Source organism: Parambassis ranga, chromosome 21 (genome assembly GCF_900634625.1).
Source record: "Parambassis ranga chromosome 21, fParRan2.1, whole genome shotgun sequence".
Lineage (NCBI taxonomy): Eukaryota > Metazoa > Chordata > Actinopteri > Ambassidae > Parambassis > Parambassis ranga.
This window is the reverse complement of record NC_041041.1, coordinates 7,703,316-7,722,504: the sequence shown is the minus strand read 5'-3', so window position 1 is coordinate 7,722,504 and position 19,189 is coordinate 7,703,316. Positions and strand designations below refer to the sequence as shown.

The following is a 19,189-nucleotide window of genomic DNA, read 5'->3' as shown; positions in this document are numbered from 1 at the left end:
ATATATATATATATATACACACACACTGACACACATAGGAATGTCTGAAGGAAGCCACTCCGCTGTGTAAATGCAGAGAAGCAGACACAAAGGCGATGTGTCAAAAATAACTGCAATTTAACTATAGATGAACCAACAGAAAGAACAGCAGATCTTTTGATAGTACCGGAATGCATCATATGTCACAGACGGTTTAATCTGGAGAAAAACAAGCTTAAAATTTTGAGGAAAACCTCTTTTCCTTTGATTTTTCTGTACCATGTTGATTTTGCATGTGTGTCCGCATATGCATGATCTCTTGATTGCATGGCAGATGACAGCGCAGTCTACACAACATATTTGTTGAAATCTGTTATCTGCTCTCTGACACACATGCACACACACAGATTTGTTACGAGCTGTGACACATAAAGCCAAATGCTCTCCACCTCCATCCCTCAGTCCCTGTCTGTGTTTTGAACTCAGTATCTCTAATTTCTTTACGGTCTGGTTGTCACCAAAAAGTTTGAAACACCTGGTAGAGATTATCATGCACACACACACTCACACACTCAGGTTGGACCCTCACCATACCTGAGGAGGAGTCTGTGTATTTAAGCAGATACTAAAGTACCTGCACAGCTTATCCCGAAACAGGAGACCACCTGTCTTATGATGTTCACAGGTGTGTGTTTGGAGCCACACACACACACACACAAAGTGCTTCATATTTAACAACACTGACCCTTGTGTCAGTTTGTGCACAGGTGTCCCGAGCCAATGAAAACATCTCTCTATGAAGTCATACATGCAATGGGACTTGGAAGTCAAAGGAACTATTGTATTTTATTAAAGTTATGGCTACAACACTGTACCTCTCTCTGTGTTTCATTTCAGGTTGAAAGAAATCGACATGAGCGAGTATGATGCTGCGACGTATGAGCGCTTCTCCAGTGCTGTGAGGAGACAAGTTCAGTCTCTGCGTATCATCCTGGACAGTTTACAGGTCAGCTTCACTCCAGACACACACAAACACACCTACACAACAGTAACAGCATTATCTCTAATCCTTTCTCCTGCAGCAGTTTGGATTTTACTTCATCAACAAACTATTCAATTGTAATCACAACTTGACAATGTCAAGAAAAAAAATCATGTTGTTCTAACAAATACCAGTTGTTGAACCTCACACAAACCAGCATGTGTTTTGGTGGGGCTAGATGGAGGGAGTGCTGTCTATCAGGAGCTATTGATTCATTAAAGTTACCGTAATATAAGTATTGTGTGGAAGTTCAGGAAGGACCCAAATGCAGACTAATACAAACCAACAAGTCTAAATAAAAGTGAGCTTTTTTTCAAAATAAAGCCAAAATCGCTCATGAAAGGTCAATAAACAAAATGTCAAAAGACAGAAAAGGGCACTGAAACTAACAAAGTACAAAACAGAAGGTAAGTAAAAAGAACAAACCATGAACCCAAGGCAGCACAATACGTAAATACAGACGGGTTAACAAGGGTTAACAAGACACAGGTGAACACAATGAGGGTGTTCTCAAAAGACAACAAACTAAACAAACCAGAAAAATAACTGAGACTGAAACCGAGAAATTATAACCAGAAAACCAAAAATACAAAGAGAGTATGGATCATGACAGAAAATGAAGAACTGGGAGTGTTTGTTTAAATATCCAGGATATGATATTGTTTCATTATTTTGGTTTCCACTTTCCTCCCTTTGTTTGAGCGTCTTCTGCTGTGTGTGTGTTGATGAGCCTCTGACGAGAGGAAAATCATGCAGCAATGATTACAGAGCAGTGACACTGAAGCTTGCTCTATTATTCTCCTGTCCAGGTGTGACACTCTGTTTGTATGTGTTGCAGTGGGAGTGGGTGTGTCTGTGTGTGTTTGTGTTTTCCATCCAGGTGTTTGCAGTCTGGCTTTGAACATGAACATTGGTTATTGTTTGTATTTTGTCCTTGTAGCCTGCGGCTCCTCTCTCACTGTAAAGATGATGAAAATTATACCAATGCAGTGTGGGTGAGACGCTGTGAAGTCATGTTATTTTTAACATACCTGAAGAGTGATTTAAGGTGTCTGACACACACACACACACACACACACTCCTAATCATAGCTGGCTCTATAAAGTGATGTGTATTGTTTCCATCTGCTTGAGTCTCTCCCTGAGGGAAATCCCTCTCTATTAATCCCTCAACAATGGCCTCCATTGCTGGTTATAAACACCTGGGCCTGTATTGTCAAAAGAGGAAATCAGTCCCAACTTCACTGTTTCCTTGCCCTGTATGGCCTCGGGGACTAAAGCCTTTTTTCAGCTATATCAACCAGACAAATATTTAGAAGAGCCAGAGGTGTTCTAACCTGTCAGGAGTTCTCTGGAGTTGGTGGAACTGTGTGTAAGAAGACACAGATACATAAACTGAAGAACCACATCTCACACACTGTTTGATTTTATATTCCATTTACATGCTTCCATTTGGCAAGATCAATAAAAGTCACAATTTTCATTGCTTAGACATACCTTCCTCTGTGACCTGATAATCCAAAAAGCCTAGCTGTGATTTCGGCTGACATAAAAAAAATGATCTCCTAAACAATAACTCCAAAACAGATTATTGTGTTAAATGTTTCAAATCCCACAAAAATCTTAATAACTCTCATATTCACAGCCACTAACTTCACATCCACTGCCAGAAACTCCAGAGTAATATTTGATTTTTTTTTTAACCACACACCACGACAGTTGCCCAGTCCTGTATCTTTCACTCCACACCATCTAAGACTCCCACAGTCTGCCCTGAGAGAAGTCCTCAGTGCCTTTATTTTCTTAAGATTAGATTACTACCATCCCCTCCTTTCTGGCATCACTCAATATTCCCTCTCACACTTCAGACAAGTTCAGGACACAGCAGCTGATGAACAACATCACAACGCCACAATCCTGGCCTCTTCTGTCTGACTGTCTGATCTTTATAGAATGGATTTAAGATCTCTCTTAAAGTACATCTGGGCTTTAAGCTACATAACAGAGCTGTTGACCCCGTGTGAGCCAGCCTGCAGCCTTATATCCTCGGGTGGGGCCCTTCATTTGTCTGTATTGTGTTCACATGTTCACCAGAAAACTGCTGCCAATGCTTATCAATAATGTGAAGTCATCAGACCTGTGCGTCCCATGCTGGCTAATCTTTGTTCCTTTGTGTGTGCACACGTCATCGGTTATGTAAAGAAATGCTCGAAACTAAATATCATCACACGCCAAGTGGGTGTGGAGAGGCAGATTGTGTTCCATCTATTGTCGTAAAGGAAATCTCCTAAAGACAGGAGAAAGAGAGAGTCGCTTGTGTTCTCTCCTTCATCTGAAATGGGGTCAGAGCGTCAAAGTGACCCCAGCCTCCTGCCTCTTTTGTTAAATGGGTGTTGGAAAGGCGTAATAGTTGTTGGCCGTGATGGCAATGATTCTTCTCCCACACAGATTGTCAAACTGTGCACATGTGTGTGTTTCAGGCTAAAGGAAAGGAGCGACAGTGGCTGAAGAATCAGGCTCTGGGAGAACTGGATGACGCTAAAATCATTGACGGACTAACAGGAGAGAAGGCCGTGTATAAACGCAGGGGAGAGCTGGACCCAGAGGTGTGTGTGTGTGTTACTACAGACATTTGAACCATACTTTCTTTATTTTCATCAGCCATACCTCCAACTGCGCACCCACATAATTTTGACCTTTATCTGTCAGACGCTACATTCCAGCACAGAGAGAGTCTGTGTGTGATTATTATAGCCTGTGATCCTGCTCATGCTCACACACACCGTTTCTTGTGCCGTCATGTATGCTCGAGTGAGCCGACATACACACTGCTCAGAGATAGTTCCCAGACTAATCATACAAACACACACTAACCATAATATGCAAGCCGTGTTTTTCTAACTTATTTAGCTCCAAGTGCTGCATACTTCTGGTCTGGCCCGAAGGTCTTCATTTAAATAATTGCCCCCCGTTTTGAAATCCTGGCCTTGTGTCGAAATGTTGTTGTAAGGAGTGTCACACCAAAATCAACAAAAAAGACGAATTTTACTTTCATCAGTAGCTTCTGCTTATTTTTTCTTTTGAAATTTTGTTCGCTTCCCTGCGTGTTTCCAGCTCGGCAGTCCACAGCAAAAGCCTAAACGGTTAAGGGTGCTAGCCGACGTGTCGGGCAGCATGTACCGCTTCAACGGCGTGGATGGCAGGCTGGAACGCTCCATGGAGGCTGTGTGTATGGTCATGGAGGCTCTGGAGAGCTATGAACATAAGTTTAAGGTGAGAAGTTTCATTTTGTAGCTCATGATTTAAAATAAAATGCTCCTACAAGTATGTGGAGCCAAAGATCGACAGGACTCCAAACTCATACTTCTTCATGTCTATATACCAGTAAGTGTCGGGGATGGCATTCCATGTGTTGAATACAAGTTTGTCCTGATAGTTGTGCTCTTGTGACAAGACTATCTCTATCTCTAAAATTACTATTACAACAAAAAAATTTAAATTTAAATTTACATTAAATGGCCATTATTTATTCACATTACTTTGAGCCTGCTGTCTACAACACACGGGAGCTGCAGCAGAGGGGTAAAAGAGCCTGCATGCGGCACCACGGGTTGCCGACTTCTGGCATAGATAGATGAAGGAGACACAGCTAGCTGGTTGTGGCCACATATTCATCTTGGAGGAGATGACTTATATAAAAAAAAACTGGTTTCACATTGAGTAATAAAAATACAGGAAACTGGAGAGAGAAAGAGATATAGCACAAGTGTTTGCATAAATGTTGAAGGGAGACAGACTTCTTGGCCCCACAGTGACACTCGAACTAATACTGATCACATATCACACACGCACACTTTCGTCACTCTAACTGCCCTCTTGACACGCCTTACATGAAAGTGCATCTGATAACACACACCTTCACCGTGCACCACCTGCAGTGTCATATCGTGTGTGTCCTGTTTACAGTATTCTACCATTCAGAAATAAAACAACTTTTCTTACCCAGCAACAGTGATAGGAAGAGATGAGACACACAGTCGCATACCTTTGGCCACCACAGTTATAACTACCCATATACATAATACCTGGGGTACTGAAATAGCTGCCCAGGCTGTGCCCATCTTATGTAAGCCTGTCATGATGGATGGTCTATGGGAGGCATGTGCACCTCTGACAGAGTTAACATTCTCAAGGCGCGGTGCTGGTCGGAGTGAGGATAGCCGCTTATAAGTTATGATGTGCTGTATCCACAACGTCACACCTGTGTCTTTGCACTTTATTTAAAGTGCTATTCTGAGTGCAGAATGTGGATGTCACAGTCAGACGGTGTGATGTGGGTTACATAAACTGTGAGTTGTGTAGAATATTGTCAATTAGTCCAAACAGCACTTATTTGTCTTCTGCTACTTACAACTATTTCTCTTCACAGTATGACATAGTGGGACATTCAGGGGACGGCTACGACATCGAGCTGGTCACCACAGACAAAATCCCCAAGAATAACAAACAGAGACTCAAAGTCCTCAAGGTACAGATGCTGAACCAGTGAAGTCCATATAGACTATATGGACAGTGTACTATGTGTGTGTAATAATCTGGGGATGAGCTCACCAGACCTCTGTAATGTGCCCTGCCCTGCAGACCATGCATGCCCACTCTCAGTTCTGCATGAGCGGCGACTACACTCTGGAGGGCACAGATGCCAGCATCAAGGAACTGGCACAAGAGGAGGCTGACGAGCACTTCGTTGTGGTGCTGAGCGACGCAAACCTGGAGCGCTACGGCATCCGACCTGAGCGCTTCGCCCAAGTCTTGACGTCTGACCCTCAGGTCAACGCATTCGCCATCTTTATCGGCTCTCTTGGTGATCAGGCTGAAAGGTGAGGAGACCTAGTCCAGGTGGAACATATGAATAAGAGGTGAAGGGGACGGATGAAAGGACATAGAAGATGCAAAGAATGTCATTTAGACAGGATCCTGTAGCCAACTGGAACCATCCCATTAAAACACTAAAGCTCGTCTTTGCTGTAACCAGTCATCCAAAACCAATAAAGAAAAGCTAGACTTCAAAGTTTAGGGGAACTATGATCATCCAGTTTAGTTTAGCTTTGGCCTCTTCATGAACCTGCCCGCTGCCCATCACACTGACCTTTGTTGCCACATCTCAGATTAAATCCTGAGCTTAGCAGGGACAACAAAAGACAGCCAGATGCACTTAGAAGTCTGTTCCTCCTCATTAGAATTCTGCTCTAGGCTGCTACAGTAGCTCCTGGCCAGATATGAATCCCTCTCTGCTGAGGCTTGTGCGCCTCAACATAGAGCCTTATGAAGAGCTGCTGGCTTCAGTCATGAATGGAGGAAGCTACAGAATGACAATAAGTCTGAGGAGGGAGGGAAAAGGGAAACAGCTAGCAGGACTCACTCTGCACAATACTCCACCCTGTATCATAGAAAGAAACTTTTAAAAATGTAGCATCATTTGTGAAGAACAATTCTGCTGGATAGTATAATCAAATCTAAGCCAATAATCATAATTTAAAAAAATTTGGTTGAAGTTCAGCTCCTCACTTTAACCCTAAACTTTTCTTTTCTTTTTTCTTTTGGTCTGTTTTTCAGGCTTCAAAAGACCCTTCCAGCAGGCCGATCCTTTGTTGCCATGGACACCAAGCAGATCCCCCAAATCCTGCAGCAGATCTTCACATCCACAATGCTATCCAGTGCCTGACACAAACACACACACACGATCATTACTTATCTCAAACACTCAAAATCTCACATCAGACTTCGGCAGTGACTTATCACAGCGTGTCCTTAACCTACATTCTGCATCAGATACCAGGTCTGGAGACTCTGCACAAACCTGTACTTATTATTCTACAGAAGCCTTGTGACTGAGTTGTGTTAGCGTGACAAAGTAAATAGTTTGTTTTGTCCCTCTGGAAATAGGTACTGTACAGCCTTTGATGTGTGGCTGTAGTGACAGTATGAATGCCTGGAGCCTGTCTCAGACCCCATGTGGAGATCAAACACGCAGCCTGACCTGTTGTTTTTAATTGTGAATTTGGCCGGCAGCGAGGTGACGCACAAACACACGTGCTTGTCTTTGTCCTGTTTTGGGTTATGAGGAATTCTAAAGTGAAAGGGTCACGAACTTGACTTAGCCGCACTTATTTTGGATTTCCTCGTCATTTATCGTCTGACGCAGAAAGGGTGACAGTAGCGCGCCACCAGACTGACACTTGGACGAGGCAAGTGGCAGTAACTTGGCTCCTGTGGAATGCCAGGACTGTGACCGGGGAATTTCCCACCTGACTGCACACACTCTTTAAAGGCTGCCGCTGTTGCATAACGTGTGTGTGTGTTCTCCTACAGCATCTATGTCAACATGCACAAGCCCTTTCCTTCCTGGCCAGTGGACCTTGTGACGCCCCTTGCGCTCCTAGCTCCCAGTCCTGCAAAGAATCTCAGATCACCTTTCATTGCCAGGCCTCCCACTCCTCTCACACACACATAACTCAACCACCACAAGATGAATTAGCAGAAAAATCTGTGTCAAATCTTTGTTGTAGCACACAGACTCGTGCCACGTGCATCCAATACCATATCACTACCTTCATGGTTAGCGTTCATGCCTCACTAAACTGGACTGAGGGATCAATACAACAGCCTGTCCAGCAATCAGCATCTATTGATCCCTTGTCCCTGTTTTAATTGACCTACTTTAACAGTCTTTTCTTGCCTATATTGTATGTTTGCTTGTTGAAACTCATGCATGTTTTTAGGCAATAAACATGTGCATAGTATAATAAATCATACAGATTTTGACAATAGATACCGGTAATCTTATTTAATTGTACATTTGTATTAATTAACAGTGAGAAAAAATTGTAACGTACAAATATTTTAATAAATCATCATTTGACTGTCCACAGTTTCTGTCAGACATTTCTTGTCAGTTGGTAATTTCATGATTAATCACCTGTTGTCTGGAAATTCTCTGTTTGTTTGGAAGATTTGTACATGCTGAGACAATCCCCTAAATTATTTGGCCAAATGGAGGATTTAAAAACCCACCGCATGATTTAAAAATGCAGTCACACCTCTGAGATAAGGGTTGTTTTTAATGGCACCATAATATGTCCTCTCACTAGCAAGGAGCATTATGTATAACATCTTCTCAAATAAACACCACAGTGGCACATCTGGGTGTATGGTCTGACGTCAATAGGCCAAAATGGATCAATATACCTGGGAAAGTCTGCAAGATGAAACATTGGTAGGTTTGGTAGGGTTACTTTAAAAATGTATTCCGGTACAGTTACTAGTTACCTGTTAAAAATGTATTCAGTAACGTAATTCAAAAACCACAATATTGAAGTAATGTAACTTAATTACTTTTAGATTACTTCAACACCAAATATTCCAAACATGGCATGAGAAAATAAATCAATCGATAAAATTACTAACTTTTGTGCATTCTGTAAGACAACAGAACAATGTGACCCTATAAAAAGAGTTGAGGGAAGCAAATTTAGGCTGTAGCTTATAGTGCTACAAGGTAAGTGAACAAGTCCTGACCACATACTACTACAGTATATTAAGAAAGAAATCTGCTCCCGTTACATAGCAGACACTATATGCTCTGTTTTAGTTCACAGTATGGATCTAGAGCAGCCATATGCTTGTTTTAAACCACAGTGTTCACCTACTAAAGTTTCAACAAAATGGATCTACAGAACAGTATACAACACAGAAATCAAGTCTGCTCCTTACACTTTAGCTGTATGTAAAACAGGGTTCCTCATTTAACCATGTATTTAACTGTAAAACTACCAGACTGCAAGCAAATTGTTAAGACTTTAAATTAATGTTAATCAGATTATTGGACAGAATTATATTAGCAGCTAATAGCTAACTAGTTTTGCGCCAAAAAGTGATCATCTGCCAAAAACTGATTTCCAGCCCTGTTACACCTCAGAAACTGCACCCCTTTTTCACCCACCTGCCAAAAAGTGATTAAGGCCTCTACAGAGTGTCTGAGTGGTTATTTCTTCATTCTTGTCTGTGATATTTAACAGATTATAATCCAACCAGCCCCTCTGTACCTGTTAACACACTACTAAAGGGCCAATACACCTCAGAAACCACATTTCCACCTGCCAAAAAGTGATTAAGGCCTCTACAGAGTGTCTGAAAATACAAATAATACAAATTTCAATTACACAAAAACAACCAAGAATGCAGGATTTGAACGGAAAACAGGAACAAAACCCAGGTGATGACTTCTTGTATGTATTTTAGTTGAGGTTTTAATTACAAAAACATTTCATACATGTAGGTAAGTAAAATAACCAACTATTATGTGCAGTATGTGTTATGAATGTGTTAATGTGTGTATGTTATTCTACAAGAAACCAGAAGCTTTTCATTCTTAGAAACTCAAGGACTACTCAGAATCACAGACTGCTCCCTCTCATTTCCTCACAGTCACTTTTTCCATGTGTTGTAATGATCCTGTCTCCCAGCCCACCCTCACTGTTTTGACCATAGCCAAAACAACCCAACACATACAAAAGCTCTCAGTTTGGATTGTTACAGAGAAAGCTTCAACACTGTCAACACCAGGACAATCAGAAAAGTTAGGTCAGCTGGAAATGAAATGTTCATATCTTTAAACATTCAGTGTGAGCGCAGCAGCCTTCTGCCTTGGCACTGTCTGCTGCTAATTACATGCTGCTGTCTGCTCTTTCCCTGCTTCCAGTACCATACACTGCTTTATTGAATCACATTCTATCACCCTGGATTTGCAATGACAAACTGACTTACAACACCTACTCTCTCTCACACAAACACACACCTATAATACACACCTGTTTAAAGAAATCCCTGAATTACAGCAAAGGGATGTCTAGACTAGAGGGCTATTAGTGTATTAGTCTATGTTTTTGTATTGTGTCACTTCCTAAATGCACTATGCGAGTCAGTTTCTCTTTTTTGTGCAAAAATCAGCACCACAAATTTGCTGGTGATTCAAAAACTATTTTTATGCAGCTGATGTCATCACAACCTTTTGTTTGACAGAGCAGGAAACACACACTCACACACTCAGAACAGAATGAACACATTGTGTGGTATTAGGGGGCAAACCTACTGCAGGATGGATTGGAGAAGGGTGTAACAGCGAGACATCGGCAGGTGATAAGGGGCTAAAGCAGAGCAGGATCAGGGAAGGACAGCACTGGAAAACATTGCTGGGTAATTGCTGAGCTTGATCCACTATTTGACAAAGCAGTAAAACACACACACCATAACTACAGCATGATTGATCAGCGAGGAACACCACAAGGACAAACTGGTGGTGTTTACTGAATATAAACAGTAGAAAGTGTGTGTGCTGACTTGTCTACACCTGGGGGCGATTAATGTCATTGTACTTGCAGCTCCGCAAGTTAGGAATGTGCCCACACTGCAGCATTGCTACCTGGGTTAGCGGATGAAAAAACTTCTCAAAAATGTGCGTGCTATAGATCTTGTGTTGTTTTTCTGGGTGATGAAGTAGCTCTGCCCAGACAAAATGGCTTCAGTCTGTTGTGATGGCAGAGAGAGGACGCTAGCAGCTGAAGCTTTATGGCTAATTCCTAATAACAGTCAAGAGTTAATAGTGGCCACTAATGACAGTGTGGTTTGTGAGGACCCTTTCTGGTTGTTAATATCAGTGTGTGTGCAGTTACAAAAAAAGAAGCACAGACATTAGTTTAATCTAAAAGAGTGTGAAAGAGATCTCCCTATTGGATCACCATTGACACACACACACACACACACCCACACACACACACACACTGACCAACTGACACCTGCCCCTGTCAGACTCTAATTGAGTCGTGGATTAAATCTGGAGAGGAGCCTTATGAGCGGAGCTGCTGACAGACACGAAGACAGAGTGGCGGAGCACCTGACATCCAGAAATGCTGATACACAGATGTACGGGCAGCCGGTCAGACTGCTGAGGAAGTGATGAAAAACAAACTGCAGTAAAGAGAGGATTACAAGACGGTGTTTCAGCACCTTATCTAAGTTCACCTACAACACATGAGGCAGCTTTGCACACATGTTGATAAAATGAGATGACAGCAGGAGTTTCAGGATGAGCAAAAGAGAAAGGAGTTTGTGAATGGTGTCAGCTGCTGAACCTGAGCAAGAGTTCAGTTTACTATGTGGGACTGTCAGTACTTTTTGTCCAATGGTTCTGCAAAGTGCAGCTCTACATGCACACACACTCACAGAAAACACGAAAACACCAGGCCCAATTTATTTGCAGGCATCCATAAACTGGAGAAACAGGAGAATTTGTCTCACAGTCTGCTCAGGGTCACAGAAAAACACGAAAACACACACAGGAAACCAGTAGCTAATTGTTTGCATTACAGAAATAGAAAAACTAGAATGGAATTCATGGATTTGGGAGAGTTTTAAATCCTTGATAAACTCTCTCTAAGGTGTCATCGTGGTTTGAGAATAAAGGACACAGTCTCTCTTCTTTGTCCTCACCATGCAGTTAAAGTGTCAACAGATTACCACTCATAGCCTCTAAGAAGCCTGGTTGTTGAATAACTCAGGTAAGATGTGAACATTTGTAACAATAATCCAGACAGCTAACTCATTTCCTAACAGCTAGAGTTTGTATCTCAGTGATATCCCACTAATGAGACACAGGCAGCGAGCTTCTCCTCTTTGCACTGGCGTCATTGTGTTGTATTTGCTGTCTATGTCTGTTTCCATGGTTACTGATATGCTATATATGACATTTCATTTCTCACCTATTTTCCTCTCTATGAATCAGACCTTACAGACAGTAAATACACTATTAGTAATACTTCCCAAGCTAGCTAGCTGAGGTCTTCGCACCGTCCTGTGATGAGTCTTCTATTATGCAGAGGATGTGGTTTTGGCTCAGTGTGACTGTGGTCAGCTCTCAGATATGATAAAACTGGTGTCCTTGACTACTGGTGAACTGTTATATCTTACTCTCATTATGTTCAGTGTCAACCTAAAATCTACTGAATCTAAGCGCTCAAATGACCGACGGTACATGATGGAGTCATTGACACTCAAACTGGGTCTAATTTATAAATGTTGAAGAGGTTTGGTTCTTTTGTGTGTGTGTTGGTGTGTGTTTGTGTGTGTGTAATTTACAGAGCATGCAGAGGACTTCCCATGTGACAGTGTTTGTTTTGGAGACACCATAGAGAGACAACATGCTGTGAGGGAAACAACACAGCTCTAACAGATTCTCTGACCTGCTCTTGACACATATGACAATAACATTTATTGCCAATTGGCCATATTTATTCTGAGAATTCTCTCTTTATGTTCCTCCCTTTTTTAAGTTACGTTTTTCTTTCCTCTTTTAGACAGTGTGTTGTCCAGCTAAGTCACATGAGATTTTTGCATACATGCAGACTGTGCACACACGCACGCACGCACGCACGCACACACACACACACACACTCTTCTGGTATCACAGCAACAGTCTGCGAGTGACAGCAGGGACTTGCCTTCTTGCCACTGGTGTTTGTAACTTGTTCTTGTGGAGATGTGTGTGTGTGTGTGTGTGTACTTTTCTGATTTGTTTTGCAGATTTCTCCACTGTTCTTCCACTCTCATTCTTTCCTTTCTGCTTTCTCTCTCTCTCTCTCTCTCTCTCTCTCTCTCTCTCTCTCTCTCTCTCACACACACACACCACCATGTCAAACCAAGCTGGTCTGGCGAGACCTTAAACCACCCCCATATCTCGTTTTTTCCAGCTGCATTCCACTGTATGTGATAAAATGTGATAATTCAGGCCATTGAAGATGAAAGTCCCTTTCTGCTTATCCCTAATAATGAAGAAAGAAATGAGACCGTCTGCCTTGCTTTGTCTATTGGGTGTCTTTAATTGTGTTTGTGCTTGTCTCTCACAAAACAAGGGTGGAGTCGCAGCAGTTGACCTCAGGACCGTAGCGTCCTGCAGACGGTGTCTGAGCCAGTTTTCATCCCCCAAAAACAGCCCAGAGGAAAGAAGCAGTGATGATGATGAATGACGGTGTGAGAAGGTGACAGGTAGAGGGAAAATTGTGAGGAAAAGTACTCTACACCCACACCCAGGCATACATACCTCCTACGACTCTCAGAGACAGTACAGCAACAGTGGAGGAGGTGTAGGGGGGTGTGTGTGTTTGTGTGTGTGTGTGTGTGTGTGTGTGTGTGTGTGTGTGCATTTCACTAAATGCCAGCAGTCTGGTTGTTTTGGTATTACACAGGAAGACGTTTTCTCTGCTTCCCTCCCTCGCTCCCTGGATCTCATCACCCTCAATGATTACAGCAATGGTTTCTTCTCTGTAATATTATTTTGCTGCCGGATGGGCCGACAGATTACAAACACTGGAGTAAATGGAGGCGACTTGCAATTCTTCAAAGAGTGAGAGAGCCATAGCATGAGCACTAATGGGCCTAATTAGAGTATATCCACAGTTAGATTTGGTTATTTCTGTGCCTCTGAGCCTTGATGGGCCTAATTACCTCAACAGTCAGGAAATGCCTCTCTGAATGAGCACAGTTTTCTTCTCTGCCAACAGTAAAGGTTTTATTTTGTCACTCCCTAATGTCACACAGGGCCTCAACACGAGTCACGCACACTTACATAAAGATGTTTCTGGAATTCAATTATGTGTGGAATTTATTAATAATTTGTCCACTTTTTTGATTTTGAAGGAGGTATATGCCCCCCCCCCCCCCCCCCCCCCCCCATTTTTACACCACTACTATGGCTGTTTTGTCGACCAGTGTAAAGGTATCTGTCCTGACCTGTGGACACTGGGCCCCTGCTGTATATCAGGGACCTTACTTCCCCTCCCCAGCTGACTTACAGCTTTCTCGGTTAAACTCTACATAATTCTCCTCTCATGACAAATGTTCAGTGGAGTTCAGTGAGGGTAAAGCATGCAGTGTCTTGTTCAGGCATCTGGAAAGTTCTATTTATCTGTTCTGATAAAAATCTCAGCTTCAAGACGAGGACTGATCGAACACCTAGATTTAACAGTGATTTTGTATCTCAAACAGAAATCTAACAGATTTAAAGACAAATCCTGACTGTTCTCATTTGGGTTGTGATTTATGAATGACAAGTAGCTCCTACACACACACACAGTCAGTGAGCTCTACTGTGTAAACGCAAGTGTGTACACATTTAAAAGGCCTGTCCAACTCTACTTTATTGTCTGAGTGGCAGTAACATCCATAAATCTGAACAAGAGGAGGGAGAAAGTCTTTAAACAAATGCACTAAAACAAAGCATTGCCTGTTGTTAGACAGAGGACTGTGTTTGGTTTGTTTGCACTGTGTGTATTAGGCAGTAATTATCTTGGGTGATTTCCCCTGCTGAAGATGAACTGAGCACCTCCAGGCTCTGCAGTGCATTAAATGGGAAACCTTGCCCCGAGGTGTCAGCTGAAGAAGCCTCTCTGTAGGTGTAAAGTGCCGACATGCATGCTGTTAAAATGACTACTGCCATTTAAAACTGAATTTTGGAGCAGAAGGTCTTACTATTATAAAGTGACATCGAGGGGAAATTGTAAGAATTTACTGTAAATAAATGAAAATGCAACTAAATCGCTGGTTGCATCTACACTATAGGAGCTGATATTTGGCTGCAATTTATCATTATAACACCCACAATGCTAGTGTAGCTATGTTACAGCTAGTTCACTAAGCTATTTGGCTTGTTCTAAATTCAGGTAAAGCATTAGCATCAGAGGACTTTCGAAATCTGGCTGACTCTCACTGAGTTTTCAAAATCTCCTACCCTACCTTTAAGGTGATTTTTTTCCCCTCAGGGTCCAGTTCCCATGGAAGGCCTCATCACGTGTAAACTCAGTCTTAATGACAGGCTGCTGTTGTTGCCCCAAAAGCTTCAACCCTGACCCAACTTTGTAACCTGGGGGCAGGGAGCACAAACACAGACTGACAGGGAGGAATGGAGAAAGAGAAGCTGAGTCAACCCACACTCCTAAGAACTGCCCGCAGTCAAGTAGTGTGACAGGAGTGCAGACATGATAGACAATAGGCAGGGACAAGTTTACAGTAGCCATGAAAAGGAAACAAAGAAAGTGGGTGGAGAGAAGACACAGAAGGAGGGTGGAGAAGTGAAAGCAGCAGGAAGGTTCAGCTGGCAGCAGTTTAATTATTAACAGTGGCCTTATGTTACTTAGTAAAATAAGTAAAATAATGTTTACTTGTGCAGATGAATGAAAATTACCTATATTTTTCCATAAATATTTAATGTGATGCATAGCTCCAGAATGCTATGGTTTTGATTTTGCGAATTTCACCATTAATTCATTCACATCTCATGTCCGCCATCTATCATCCAACCCCGCTTTGTCATGCAGTGCAGGGTGACAGGGGGGCTGGAGCCTATCCTAGCTAACTACAGGTGAGAGGCGGGATACACCCTGGACAGGTCACCAGTCCATCACAGGGCAACATACAGACAAACAACCATTCACACCTACAGGCAATTAGAGTCACCAAATCACCTAACAAGCACGTCTATAGAATGTGGGATAAATACATGTCATGTATTTTTGCCATTTTTCTAATATGTTTCAGCCTGTTTTATGATGTTGATATAAATAAATAATAAGTCTATTTGCCAGCACTGCTCTGGGACTCCCCACAGATTTGTGGTTTGGGTGTAATTACACAGAGCTTTGTGAATGACAGCTTGTCTTTCACCTCCTCAGCAGTATGTTAGAACCTCCAGTATCCCTGACTGTCAGAGTGCTAGATGTGGAATATGGACACTGATCAGTTTACTGTCATCTCAGACTGTCCTTCTTCTCCTCGCTGGTAAAAAGGGTGAATCTAAGCTGCACACAGTTAAATGGGGATTCCCTCTTTCTCTCCTTCTTTCCATGGTTTTCTGCTGTTGCCTCTACTAAAAGAAGAGAGAAGTCATTGTGGCTGCACTGGGGAACATTGTGAGAGAACAACTCAACACTGGGGGAACCTTCCAACAAACATGCAACAGTAAAGACCTCTGAGACCTAAACCAGCAGGACATATGAGTCATCTCTTCACATGTCTCTATCTGGGGTGATGTCATGACTCAGTCATGACTTGTTTGATGGTCTGTTGGAGTTTACCTCCCATTAAAGGATTTGTGTCATGGCCCTTGAGAATTTATCACACTACAACTGAAAACAAGATAAGATAATCCTATATTAGTCCCATGTAGGGGAAAGTCTCAAATACAACGTACAAATGGAAAAAAATAGTCATGCAACATGCACTGCAAGCAGGTGGTAGGTACTACAAGAAAAATGCTGTTAGGGGACCCCAAAATTGACGACTACCCTGAGACAGGCTTGATGCCTGTCAACTATCCTAGCCTGCCTTTACTTGGACTTTTGGGGCTGCATCGGCCCCATGTTCTGATGACATCTGGCAATATGAGCATATTTTTTATTAGCATCAACATAACCATATGTCATATCAGAAGGACTAAATGTCTAAATGTTGCATTTGTTTTGTGAGTACATGTTATAATTATTAGAATCTGAAGATAAGGCACAAAAGGCAAGTTGTGAAGCCTGCCAGTCAGATTTTTTTAAAGCACGGTATGTGGAAGGGAAAAACAAAAGCTATTTGTGTGGTTAATAATATACCCCTTTATTGCACAGGAAAACCACTAGATGCACGGAAAAGTAAAGTTTCACTCACAAATCTGCCCTGAGATCGTTATGTTTACAGCACTTAGGTAATAATTTACTTTTGTTTTCTCCTCCTCTTCTCCTAGTTTGCCTAAGGCTCTCTGTCTCTCCCTCTCGCTCTCTCTCTCTCTCTCTCTCTCTCTGCAGTGACTCCACATCACTAAATCTTTAGTTACTGAACATATGATGAACATGGTGCATGCCCACTGAAAGTGCCAGTTTCTGTGGTGACAGCTCACTCCTTTATATGACAGATAAGAGGAAAGAGGAGGGACATGGGGAGAAATTGAGGTTTTGTTAAATATTTTATGGAGCTGGTTATGAGGATGCAGAAAGACAGATGGATAAATGGACGGAAATGGAGAGAGAGCAACAGATGGGGACCAGACAGTCGGAAATGATAATAAAAAAAAAATGCATGACAACAGACGACCATCTGGGATCTGTCTGTTTTCTCTGTACGTCATTTTGTCCATAATTTTTTTTTGCGTTCATACAGGGTCATAGTTAACATGCTAATTGCACATGTTGGATTACACTTTGCTGACAAAAGCAGAATGCAGTCATCATATTTCCTCTTGGGGGTTCTTCATCCATCATATGTGCAACACTCAAGTGACTCATCAGCGGGAAATATGTGGTCACACTTCACCCTAATAAACCGCACACTGACTCAGAGTCCATATGTGAACTCACACGTAGACATCCGGCATGACTCATGAAAAATAGCTGCGTTTACATACTTGGGTGTCCTCTATACTTTTTTGTCCTCTATTCCTTTCTCCTCTCTTCAGATATTTGCCTGTCTCACACCAGCTGTTCTGTAAAGCAGAAAACTTCATTTGCATCATGACCTTAAAAAAACCCAAGTTTCCTGATTCCTCCTTGTACAAAACTTTATCCAGATTGAGCTCAGAGGAAGTGAGGTTGAGTCACCAAAGCAGACAGCTGTGTCTTGAGGACTGGCTGAAATCCTGGTGATCCCAGTGTGATTCTGCAAGGCATACTTTTTGTAGCTGAAAAGTTCAAATATGACACTGGCTCTGTTCGTCAAGCTAAACAATCTACATGTTAGCATTGAGAAACTACAAGTCCTACAAGGCTTTGGGAGCAGGTTCCATGACTCCATGGGTCATTTTTCCAACTGGTCCTTACACCACCAACTGTAACTTTTTTCTGCAGACTTACAAATTGATCCTATGTTTTGAGAAAAAAACAACAACTAAAAGAGAAATCGCTATTCACAAAGAAAACCACAGAAAGGTTTCAGGTTTTCACAGACTAACCCCCCTGCAGCGGGTGTAAAGGGCAAAAGTTTTTACATAACTCACAGACTTAATTCTGTTGTCATAACACCCTCAGTTATGTCTTTTTTTCAGATTAAAAATGTCAACCTGATTTTTCATTCCACAATGTTTCATAGCAACCAAACAAGCCGAAAAGTCACATGTTCTTCCCATGACGTTCTTCCCTGATGTAATGAGTCTTCAGAAAACCATCCAGCACCTGCTACCGAGCTGCATGAACTTCCACAGCAGTAAATTCACCGCTCTGTCAGCACCAACACACCCACACATTGTCCAGCCTTCCCAGCGGCTGTAGTTTCTGCTTTGTGTGTGTGTGTCTGTGTCTGAAGCCTCTGCCTGCCTTAAACTGTGTGACTAAATTTCCGAGGTGGTGATGAGGCCAATCTTCATCATGAGTGCACCATTCGAAGTGACTTCAGTCATGACACACAAACCATCCCCCCAGAGCCATTTTCAAGATATTATCAGGTGGAGCTAACGTAGCTGCTACAGTACACAATCAGGGTTGCAAATACAGTCTGTCAGGTCATAGAAGAGTCAGTCTGATAGAGGAAATGGAGATCATAATGAATGTGCAATTTAAGGAGCTAAATGAGGTTGGGGAGAGGCAGTAATAATTACCTAAATGACAGCCAATCCTGCCTGTCAATCATCTGCATGGGTCTGGACTCTGTTAAAGCTGGAAGCCTGTCATTAGCAGGGGAAGAGGTTCAGGGGTCGTCTGCCTGCATGCAGCCTGCTTCCAGAACTCATTTACTGTGAAAGGTCCATCAGGTGACTTAAAAACGCATCACATGGTCGACTCCTGAGCTGCTGCTTAAACAAATTCTGCTTTCACATTTAACATCAGAAATATCAATCCTTTCAAATTTAATATCCAATTCTTATAAATAGGGTTAAAACCGCTTCACAGCTACAACCAAAGTACTTTTAGTTTCATCTATGAGACTATGCAATTTAAAGTTGACTGGACTAGAACAACCTGTGAGCCCCGCTCAGAAAAAACCCAAATCAAACCTCTCATCCAGGAAGCAACAACAAGGTGAACACATTCATCAATGTCTCCTTTTCTCTGCTCTGCCAGCTGAGACATCTGGACCCCAGCGATGTAAA

General features: G+C 42.3%; 1 protein-coding gene across 1 annotated transcript in view; it reads left to right on the top strand.

Moving 5' to 3' along the window:
- vwa8 (von Willebrand factor A domain containing 8) overlaps positions 1-7,946 on the top strand; it is a 42,599-nt gene extending 34,653 nt beyond the window's left edge. The window contains exons 40-45 of the mRNA XM_028393240.1: positions 877-985; positions 3,501-3,626; positions 4,135-4,293; positions 5,450-5,548; positions 5,662-5,900; positions 6,637-7,946. Coding sequence (XP_028249041.1) covers positions 877-985; positions 3,501-3,626; positions 4,135-4,293; positions 5,450-5,548; positions 5,662-5,900; positions 6,637-6,745 — 841 coding nt within the window. The 3' untranslated portion in view covers positions 6,746-7,946. The remainder of the gene's footprint in view (positions 1-876; positions 986-3,500; positions 3,627-4,134; positions 4,294-5,449; positions 5,549-5,661; positions 5,901-6,636) is intronic.
- The last annotated feature ends 11,243 nt before the right edge of the window (positions 7,947-19,189 follow it).